General features: G+C 40.1%; 1 protein-coding gene across 4 annotated transcripts in view; it reads right to left on the bottom strand.

The window, feature by feature from the left end:
• Positions 1-310: 310 nt before the first annotated feature.
• Meltrin (disintegrin and metalloproteinase domain-containing protein meltrin) overlaps positions 311-11,562 on the bottom strand; it is a 77,711-nt gene continuing 66,459 nt past the window's right edge. For 2 of the 4 annotated variants that reach the window (XM_086967516.1, XM_022829979.2), the window contains 10 exons: positions 10,375-10,481; positions 9,612-9,835; positions 6,723-6,913; positions 5,853-6,471; positions 5,438-5,610; positions 5,070-5,192; positions 4,513-4,781; positions 3,770-4,312; positions 3,275-3,442; positions 311-3,002 (listed from right to left, as the gene is read on the bottom strand). In XM_086967516.1, coding sequence (XP_086823642.1) covers positions 2,971-3,002; positions 3,275-3,442; positions 3,770-4,312; positions 4,513-4,781; positions 5,070-5,192; positions 5,438-5,610; positions 5,853-6,471; positions 6,723-6,913; positions 9,612-9,835; positions 10,375-10,481 — 2,449 coding nt within the window. In that variant the 3' untranslated portion in view covers positions 311-2,970. Of the gene's footprint in view, positions 3,003-3,274; positions 3,453-3,769; positions 4,313-4,512; positions 4,782-5,069; positions 5,193-5,437; positions 5,611-5,852; positions 6,472-6,722; positions 6,914-9,611; positions 9,836-10,374; positions 10,482-11,562 lie in introns of those variants that run through there. The other 2 variants (XM_086967517.1, XM_086967518.1) reach the window with 2 other exon arrangements.

The following is an 11,562-nucleotide window of genomic DNA, read 5'->3' as shown; positions in this document are numbered from 1 at the left end:
ATTTATAATTATAATAATAATTTTTATTTATAAGGTATATTTTTTTATCTGTTTGTGAAACTTCACGGAGATCCTTCTCCATATGTCCTTCGACTAAAAACGCCCTATTTGGAAAGGAATTGGGTGTGTTACTGAGAAATTTCTCCAGCCAAATGTACCTATAACTCAAACAAGGGACTGATTAAGTAGACTAAGGAAGATTATGAAAACTCATCAGTTTTCGTTTGTTACTGAAGCTCAAGATGCTCGCACGAAAGCAAAGCAAAGCAAAACAAACAAAAATACATGCAAATGACGTTTAACTGCTAAATACGATTTGCAACATCTGTAATTTTGGATGATAACAGACGCGGCGAATATTTATTCTAATATTCTTAACAAATTCCAGTTTTAACTTACAAATGAAAGTAAGCCTGAGTACAGCAATCGAGTGTTTAGTAAAGTTATTAACTGTGATACAACCTGCACGAGAAGTCGATGTAATATTACAAAGCAAAGTGATCAAAATACCTCCACATATTACGTCGCACGTTTAAAGTAAACACATATATGTATGCTCAGAGAACATCGCTGAACTTTAGTTACCTTTTCATACAACCGAACCAATTCAACGTACGGATAATCGGCCTGTCCGTAATGTCGTTTCATTTATAATTCGTCTGCTCAATATTTTTGCCTCGTTATTCATCTGGTGCGGTGTCTCTATTCGATTTTATTGAATCTCGATACTGTCATTGTTTCGCAATTGTAATAACATACATGCACAGCTTCACTTTCCTTCGTTAATGATGCTCTATGCCCATATGTCCATATTCTTACATCTCATTTCTCCTGTTCCTGTTTCATTCCGCACTCTATTAATATAAAATGTAAATACAAGATGTAATAAGTTAATCCTAATATATTTGTATGTATATATTATATAATACGAAAAAATATAAACACGATACACATTTCTGTAACTCGCTCCTTTCCGTGGCTTTAATTATCGTTTTATTTTGAATGCGACTCGATTTTTTGTCAGTATTCCACCCTTGTTTGTTTGTCGTCATTACCACAGCAATAGCATGAATTTCTGTGGATCCGTTCGCAAGTATATCTGCGATCCGGGAAACAGTTGTTTAGCGTATAGATGCACTATTATACTTATTTCAATTGGTAGGCTAAAAAACAACTCGTCAGTCCACGGTCATTTCTGCAAAAAACAGTTTTCTTCTATCTTAGTTGTGGCAGAAACGTTATAAGTAGGTATACAGTAATACTAATAACGTCCAACAAATTCCCGATGGGAAAGTCCGATCACTACGTCCGATCTTATGTACGCTTGCTAAATTTTAGAGATAATGTTTCGTATGCAACTATTTTGTCCATTATTGAATGTTGTTTTTACTTCTTACTCATTAATTCATTTTAAATCAGCCTAGCTGATCGTTCACCTTTTAGCATCTATGCTTCGAATTTGCTTTTTCTCCTTATGTATTCTTCCATTTCCTTGAACTTGATCTTTCGTTTATGATTTTTGTTATTGCAAAACGCAGCTTACAACTATTATATATTTTTAATATTATATGCCGCTATGCAACATAATCGGACCTTTCCCTGCGACTAGCTTGGCTTGGTCACACGTACTATCGAGTACTCATCTCTGTGAGGCAACAATAATTAGAATATTAAATACTATCATTCACGATATATTAAGTATTAATTTGATCAGCATCAAACTTTGATATTGATCAAGTTGTTTTCCTACAGGCAAAGAGGATCCAAACACTCATAGCCCCCAATCAGTCAGACCCACATACAATAACGTCAATCATTCAGCAAGCGTGCACCATTCTGGGGGATAATGAATAACTGTTTCCACGAATGTCAATAGCAATAAAATTTACTTAATTGTCATTTACAATATAATAACGTCTTCTCCGTGTGTCGTGAATTTGTTACTATTTTCATTGTGTTACTAACTCTGGTTAAATGGTTTACTCCGCCCAAAAGTTTTGACTATAGCTAACTATACGACCCTAGATCTATAACTATAGTTAGAGGTCATTGATGAAGGACGTCATCAATAACGTCCGACCGCCTTCGGACAGTTTTTTCTGCGACAGAATGTGTTATATCACTTTGGAGTGAACAACAGTGGCAGCGATAGCGGCTCATCATCTGGAAGTGGCGCTGAAATGCATTTCATAGGATATCGCCTGAACACTCGAACACACATTTATCATCAAAACGTCCATAACTTGTCCGGCACATACTGGCATCGCGTAACTATCTTCTCTTTTCATAAAAAAAGCGCAAGCTGCATCATTTCCTGCAATGAATTATCTTTGTCTTTTATAACATCAATCCATTTGAGCTTTGGCTGTATATGACTTGACTAATGCTGTTCACGGCAAGCTGCAAACTCGCGCTGCGTATTACAAGATGTCGTTTTCTCGCTCCGGCATTGTATCATTTCGCGTCTCTTGCAACCTCCCTAGGTGTCAGAACTATCTATATATTTACCGTCATATGGATATATATATGCCGCGTTTGTGTGTGTGTGTATGTACGGGTGTCTCGTATATATATATATATATATATTAGTCATACATTCGTTCAACACATTCATTTCATACTCATAGCCCTATTTCCACATATATATCTCAACAGCTCAACGTTTTTGTCGGCCGCTTTTATTCTACCCATGATTGTTCGAAAGATAAACGGTTATCGGTCCCGGTCTGTTGTATAGTGTGTAGCCCTCTCAAATATTGTAGGACTCTTCATATAAGCATGACGTCATGTCGATACTTCACATAATCGGGATGTGGAAGATCTTGAGATTGACGATCATGATTCTATTCATATTGTCACAATTGTAATAGTACTTCTATAATTATTATTATTTCATCCAACGGTGCGACTGACAAGGAGAGAGCCGTGTGTTTCATGGACGTGAAAAAGTTTCTTCTGCTAATGCTGTGGTTACACCAGTAGAGAGCTCTCGTTTCCTCTGTCTGCAAGTACACAAACAGACAGTATTGTAACTACATAAAGGCATCAAAGTGAATGATAAACTCTTTAAGGTCTTTAAGGACTAGCATTCTATGGAAAAGTTTCTGATTAATTACATTGAGATAGTAGTGAACTTCCAATTGCTAATTATGAAACAAGGATGCGAAGTCCCAGCCAACATAAATCGATAAGTTATATAATAGAATTACAGAAGTAAGCACTTGCTGAGGCAAACCACTTCACTTTGCCTGCTTCGATATTCACTGAAACCTACTATCTTTAAGATTGCTCCTTTGTTCAGCGACCAGATGTGCACGAATCGTGTCCACATGTTCACATAACGGAATGTCCGGTGTTCCTGCCAAGCCCTGTACGGCTGCCGAAGGAAGTGGCGGAGGGGGCGCATTAGGTCGTCGGATAGAGCCCCCTGATGATTTAGTGCCTGAAAGGGCCTTACCGTGATATAAAGATAGTATAGAATTTTCAGAGCTTTTATAGCGAGACATAAGCACATTGTACTATGCCTCGATTATTAGCCTTCGATCTATTTTTTATCGACATTTGTAAGCTGAAATAGCTATATACAGCTTGTTGTTATGTTAGGTAAGGGACTACCTTTCGCCTATCTTGTATGTACTTTCTAGAATCAGCGCAATGCATTCCGTTAAGAAGCTCAATTACGAGCATTGGGTTGATCTTGTGATGAGCAATGCTATCTATGTAGCTATAATCAACCTTCATTCAACATTTGCGGAGAGACAATAATTACGTTTTAGTTGAGGTGTAGCCTGCTTTAGTTGCTGACTGTACATTTGCGGTAGTTGTGGTGGCTGGTGTTGAAGTGGCGTTATTTGTACACCGATCTCAGTTGGTAGGTTTGATGTCGGGGTGTCAGTGACCTGAGGGCGAACCTTCCCAGGCGGTGGAGGGGGGGCTGGTCGAGCAGGCCTAATAACAGCCCGACAATCGACGTTAGATTCGATTGACAGTTTCCCATTGGCAAGCATCTGTATGTTTGCGTACGGTCCGCCGTTTTGTTCGTCATTGATTGCTGTTGTCTGGTGGGATCTGCCTTTAGCCATAATTCTCGGCCCAACCGCGGTTACCGTCTTGGGGATTTGGGTCTTATCGTAGAGGTTTAATAGGGGACCTTGGCGAGCTGCGTGTTTAACAGCAAGCTTGCGACGCCGTAGACGCCACTTAGCCAAAAGATCTTTCTTCGAAAATATTGTCCATGAGACGAAAAACAGGACAAGTGGTGCTAAGAACAGGAAGATGACGCTCAAAATGATCGTTGTCGTATATGACACATCTGTAACAAAGAAAAACAACAAGGCGTATCAATGTATTCTCTATGACACATTAAGCTGAGCTAACAGAGTACTTTTTGCGTCCGAACTTTTATTTTAGACACGAAATGAAATAACAAATGATTATCTTAATACCAACTACTGCTATTAACAACAGAAAATCAAAGCAAGCTGTATTTTCAGTTGATGCGCCTCGACATACCGTTAGGATTGCTAAGCGGTCCACTGTCAATAGAACCCCCGTTTCCGGGGAAGTTACAGTATGGAGGTGCAAAGCCGTTATCGCAATGGCAGTGTCCCAGATGGTTGCAAGTCCCGTGACCGAAGCAGCCGTACTCACAAGGCGGGGACTCCAACTGGGCGAGTTCGACGCAGCGAGCGTTCAAGCACGCCTGGTTGAAACCACATGCAGCGCCGTTAGCTGCCTGGCCGGGATCCGGATCGGTTGCACCTAGATCCACGACTGCCGAACTATACACGGTCGATACAACGTAAAACCAATCGATTATGATTAGAACTGGGAGGGACTTGACGGACGCTGATAAATGAAGATGTTAGGCGGACGCTTCAAAAGCGAAAGCAAAACCGTGTACCAAAGGTACACGGTTTTGTTTTCGCTTTTTGTTACACGCTTTTTGTTATCCGTGATAGCAAGCAGAATACCGTTGTTTGAATGAAGTGTACACTTCATGGCTAACCAAAGAAAAGTTTCCATTATTTTCGATTTATCAAGTAACTGCTATATTAAGATTGACCCACCGGCAAGTATGAGTATCCTTCCCGATTCTAAGAAAGAATCTCGACACTTTAGCGGCTGATAGCATCCCATATTCGAGTCGCTCGTTTAGATGTGTACAGTGAAGTGTGCCGCACAGCGCGTCTCTGGTGACAACAAGAAAATTCAACTAGAGTTTTTAATGTCAATTTTCGGCGTAGCTCACCATTCAAATATAAGACAATCTATAAACGTAACGGTAGTTTAGTTCCCTATTATGTTTGTTCATTTTTAGCTGTGACGCATACGAACTTAGTCGTGGACTGGGTCGTAGACAGCACGTCTGGAAAAGGACTATACGGTTATAATAACCTAAACGTGCCGATCTTTCTTCTTATCGGACGTAACTTACTTGGATTTACATTTCGCGTAGATATTTCGAATTTTATCATATCCACAGCTTCCGAACTGTGTGCCATTCATATTAGCGTCGAAACAAGAACGGTGTCCGACTCTTCCTGTGGGTCCCCAAAGCTTCTTGCATTGCATCTCGTGGCTCGAACACGAACCCATAAAACAGTATGCCTGCAATGTCACGAAAAGATTAAAATAGACAAGTATAAATTAAAATGTTTAGACTAAAATATAGATATATATATTCACATATATGTACGCAGATTCGTCACAATTCAGCCTCTCTTAAAACAAAAACGGTTTATACACTAACTATTTATAACATTGTAATGTAAGGCCACTATAACATTTATTGTCGCAGCTCCACCCTTCAATCCACTTTGCGTCAAACTGAGTATAACAGTACTACTAACGTTTCCGTCACCGCATTTCACTCCATTGGCCTTGAAGACGTCTGCTGGGCAATCGGGCCGTTTCCCATCGCAGTGCTCGGATAGATCACATTCACCGTTCTCGACCCGGCATTTTAATCCAGGAGGTTTCGGCCTGCAGGTCTCAAGGTCGCAACAGGCACCATGGCCGCAGACCGAACCCTGCGTCAGTTTGCAAGTTCGGGCATCACAGCATCTCGTCATGCACAAGTTTTCCGGCCCACAATCGCAGTCTTCACCTTCCTCGACAATGCCGTTACCGCACGAGGGGCCAACGATTCTTTTAGGCAGATTGTGCAGACAGTGGTCCATATGCTGTGAGAATGTCACGTTAATGGCTTCAATCGAGCAGGACGACCAGGCCGTTGGCGGTATATTAATATTTGACGCTGGATACATGAGGCAGCGAGACTGGGGGCATTGACACTGCCCCAGATCATCGTGCTCCATACCAAAATTGTGTCCCAGTTCGTGCGCGATGGTCGTAGCCACGACGGCAACAGACTCGTGGTGATCCTTATTCACGCCACCAGAATATCGGAACGTGCAGATTGGACCTTTTAGCGCCTTGCCGACTACATCTTGATCGAACGTCACGTCCCTATGATGAATGAATACATACATGTACATAAACAATAAGCCAATTAAGTAACCGCGAAGAAGTTAATCGTAATGGTATCCAATACTATTCGAAGTATTCAATTGCGAATCTACTATCTTTTATGATCTCTACTCTTTGTCATCATGTAGGCGAGCATGGTTTCTTAAAGAAAACAATAGTGGATTATGGTGGTAAATAAAACGCCGTCTGCATACACACGCAAATTAAAAGGAACGTGGCGCGGTACTAACGTGATTAGTTGAGCATTATCGTTAGGCATACTGCGTGCAAGAACTTCCATTCGATACCGAAGGAAATTATCGAGAGTCTTCTCCGCATTGAGATCGACCTCGATTTCGTCCCGTTGTGACCACACTTTGACACCGACCAGAATTACGAAGATATTAAGTGGCGCGTACAGGGCGTTCACAATATTCGCCACCTGATACACACCGAAAAGAAGACAATACACAGATGAACTCACAGCATTTCTAGATTCACCGTTATAAATGCTCCTGGGCTATGAATGGGCATATAATTCGGGGATAACATAGTCTGAATTTCTCTAAAAAATCTTCAGTTTGAGGTTATAAAGTCTAAAAAAGATGACATAGAATTTGAACCAATTGCAATTTTGTAAAATTACTTCAGTTAAAGTGTCGGCAAACGCTAAGAAATGTTTTTCAATGGATGGCCTCCCCAATCGGTTGAGGCGGTCAAAAACAAAAACACTAACGACATATACTACTTCACTGGATGAGCAGCGAGTATGCGTTTGATGGGGAGAGCTCTGAAGCTTATATCGTGCTACTAAATTAATCTGCAATAAGAACTATGGGCAGATTTATACAATAGTATACAGAAGAGCAAACGTGGACATTAACGCCATAGATATTGTGTGGTTGGCATCTCCTTCTAAGACGTTTTCGAAAACGATTGAGCCGTCATCGTCCGTACGAAATGTCATGAAGATTTTTAGCGTAACGATACGCATGTAACATTTTCCTATCCGAGAGATTACTAAGTTTGATAATCTGACCGAAGGGAGTGAAAAGACCTAAGCTTAAAACAACACAGCAATGTAGGTAGATGAGAAGATCGCCGAAAACAATGTTCCCGCAAAGCTACCCGCCTCAGAAAACAGTTGGCGGCCGGACGCCTTGGCGACTAGGGTGCTAATACGTCAAGATAAGCAATCTTATTGCGCTCAAGTCAGTGAAGAAGGACAATATGATGCTTATTTATACCGTATGCAATGTACGAACTATGCAATTAAATATAAGCGTATAATCAGCTTATGTAAAGTCCTCTCTGTTTCTAACTTTTCATTTGTTCATTTTAAGGGCAGATTGAATATTGTACTGGGACAACCGTCTCCTCAAGTTTATTAGCGGACAAAATCATGTCTACGTTTTGTATAATCTTTGTATGCGGTAAAAAGGTGAAATACGGTAAGAAGGAAAAAAAGAAAAAGCAGCTGCAAATACATTTGGATCTAGAAATGATAAGGTAAGGTTATTTTTTTACATATATAATCAGCGTCCAATTAAAAACTCAGGTAAACGTGATGAAATAGTTCTCATTTTTTAAAGCTGTCCGCGCAGCACTAATGCGAGATATCTTTCAACGGTCTTTGATTCATGGAAATTAAGTTCCTCTTTCTTAAACCTATACCCTGCATTTCGATAAAGACATTCGCGAATATTTTCGAGACAAACAACTTGATATGTAAAGTTGACATGTGGTATTTCGACAATCGCAGCCATCGTAACCTTGCCGGAATCGGATTTTAGCGCGTCCAGTGTTCGCGGTTCGCGCTAATACCTCGTACTATGTACAGCCGGCGCGTTCTATCTCACCATTTAACCATCGCGGCTGTTGGAGGCGCTCAACAACTAAGCGCTAATGTTTAAGTGAGCTTGATTCATTGAGTGTTTTCTTGTGACCTTACGTTTTTTCGCACTGTAAAGCAGAAAAGAACAGACGTCACAAGACGAGTAGAAAACACGGATTAGCGGACTGCTTCATCAAGACAAATGTACACAACGCAAAACTGTTTAAATGTTTCCAGCAGCGTGCGGTCGAGACAACGTTGCTACAACGCCGAGGGAATCCTCCTGCGCTGTCGCCCCGTAAAATCGGTAACGAGAATCAAAAAAGGCCTATTACGAAGCGAGAGAACCGTGTGATCATTTACAAGCTTCAAAAAAAAATATGTTCGCCTTGTATAATATTCTCCAAAGTAGATTAAAAGACCGTAAACTCGCCGCATCAAAAACTTTGCTTCGCTGCTGACTCAAACGGGCAGGGTTCAAAAACAGTAGACCCGTCACGAAGTTTTGCTTGAATACTGAAATAGAACAAACCTATCTTCATTGGGCAAACCAAGTCAAAAGTTGTACTATTGCATCCGTAGAACCGTAGAAAAAGTTCATTTCTCAGACAAATCTATTTTGAAATTCTTAAAAGAACACTCAGCGTGCTTTCGGACGTGTTGGCGAACGATTTCCCGAAAACTACATCGTGCCGAAAATCCAACATCAAATGAAAAGTTACGATGTTGCCTATGATTGTTTGCGAAAACACTGGCATGATATATGTTTCGCTCGTGGAATATAAAGGTAGCAAAAACATGCTGAGATTATCTAGCCTATTCGTTTTTCAGGTGCTACCGCGGGCTGGCGTTCCATTCTCTAGAGAGAATCGTAAAAAAAAACAGATATTCCAGACTTCAGTGGAAAAATCACTAATGTATGTCAACAAGGTCTCATAGCTGTGCCAGCGAAAAACTGCTTCGGAAGCATGCTCCAAAAAGGGACAGTTTTTAATAATCGTCGTTGCAAAAAGCGGTGCAAAACACTGGTTCTGGCTATATTACATAGTTCGTCAACAATTTGCGAATATTTGCTGATTTCTTTATCGACACGCTAGGTACTAGTGCAAAACAGAATAATGCAAGTCGAAAATCATTCAAAAATGTCTCACTTCACTGCTGCACGATCGGCCTTGAAAATTGAGACTATCTGACAAAGTTACTTGGTTTGACTGCATACCGACCATGTAATTATGACCGATGTAATATTTATGGCGGATATTGTGCCAACGTTGTTTTAGCGGATAGGTTGACAAGTCGGACTTACTTGTTTACTTCGCTCAAATAGTTTCTTTTCGTCCCTTTCAAATTTGACGAACTGCTTATAGTCGTGAACCATAACCATCTCGACGAATCGCGACCGTCCGTTGGCGCCTGAAGGGCCTTTTTTTAGCGTTGTTAATGCTGCAATTCCTCGTTTGCGTCTATTTTTTTTGTCCGAGGTTTTACCTCCGAGAGGAAAACGTACCGACTTTATCGTTCCACTGAATCCTAAAAATTTACCGAATTCAATTCAAACGTTGTTCCGGTTTCTTAGAAGATATGTAAATGAGAAAAACAGAATTAACAGCAAATATCACTACGTATAAAAGGAGTGTAGCTCGCATCCCTTCGTGTGAGCCCAGGCCCAAATGGTGAGATGACGATGACACACATATTGGTACGAACGAAAGGGGCCATTTGAAATAACAGAATAATGCTTCAAAAAGTCTATTTTTATATATTTTTTTTAATTTTGTTTTCTTTTTTGTCATTCATTCTTCGTCATTCGTTCTCTTTTTAAAAGTTACGTAATTTTCAATTTACGTATCGTGTGACGCCATTAAAATTGGCAGTTCCCACTTTGCGATCCTACTGTCCCAACGATTCTCGCTTAGGCACTTAATGACAGTTTCTGGCTCCATTTTTTGTCAAATATAAAAATATATTATAGCTCTTACTTCAATGGACCTCATCGCCGCCGGCATCTGAAATCAAGGTAACACTATAGGAACAAGCAAAGCTAGACAACAGATAGTTTCTTATCTTACCGCATTTAAAGTGCGTGGGAATTTCGAGACTACCTCCTTTTAATATGAGAGAATGTGTTCCGTTCGAGTGAAGATGATACACTTCGTCGTTATCCCAAATAATGCCCCTGAAATAGCAGATACAATACCTTAGATTTCAATAGGAAATACGTCATCACATTTAGAACTTGTTTTTATTTAGAATAGCATTTCTACAGTATTCTTTAGTAGGTGCGGGAGCATCATACGTCTATAGGTGTGGCGCCAAGATGGACCGTAAAGCGCAGTAATTGTTATCTAGATTTGATTAATTGCTTAACTATATAGCAGTGATAGCAACTTATGTAAGACACCTAGAGATACTTATAGTAATCATATATATGGTTAGAGCATGGTAGACAGGTTTAATCGCTGGTCATTACGGATTTAAGATATTTAATGTCTTTTGACAACAGCTACTATAGGGTCAGAAAGAAAATAAATTGCTGTCCCCTTTATACTTACTTACTTTATACTTTTAAAGCCTAAACTGAGGTAGCAAAACACAACAAAAATATATTATATGCATTCGCTACGCAATACATGTGCATAAATCGAGCCATTTAATATTTATCTATCGCTATGTGGATATTTTTAAGGCCAATCTCTAGTCATTCTTATGTCGTTCCAACTTTAGGTTCAGTGGCCTGATTTTAGGACATCACTGTCTGTGGAAGATCTTAGATGCCCTAAACAGTTTTTCACGAATGAATGCTTTGAATCTCAGGAATCAACTCATTTTGCGTTGCTAACGAACGACTACCTTAGCATAAATAAATCTACGACAGTTCACAATGCTTTACCCAAATGGCTCGTTTAGGACAAGGCCAAGTGCAGGTGTACGTCTGAAGCAATTTCGACTATGAAAAACTATCTCGAAGTGAGTAAATAGAAGCTTCTCCGATGTGCGGCTGTCAGAGATACAAAAAAGGTCGCGGGGCAACGGGAATAACGAACAGGCAGCATCCGAACAAAACTCGTCTAACATAAAAAAAATCCTAGAAAATCATCTCTTTTCATGCTGTGTTGGCAGCAAAGCCGTTTTAAAAGACCATTCGTTAGATCGGCCATCTTGGGAGGAACCGCAAGTCGTACTTTTAACGCTGAAATAATATAGTGCGCACAGATTAGCATGGATTACCACTGATCAGCATGAAATTTCAAGCATAT

This window comes from Varroa jacobsoni, unplaced genomic scaffold, assembly GCF_002532875.2.
Source record: "Varroa jacobsoni isolate VJ856 unplaced genomic scaffold, vjacob_1.0 scaffold_249, whole genome shotgun sequence".
Lineage (NCBI taxonomy): Eukaryota > Metazoa > Arthropoda > Arachnida > Mesostigmata > Varroidae > Varroa > Varroa jacobsoni.
The sequence above is the reverse complement of the archived record's forward strand: the minus strand, read 5'-3'. Positions and strand labels throughout refer to the sequence as shown.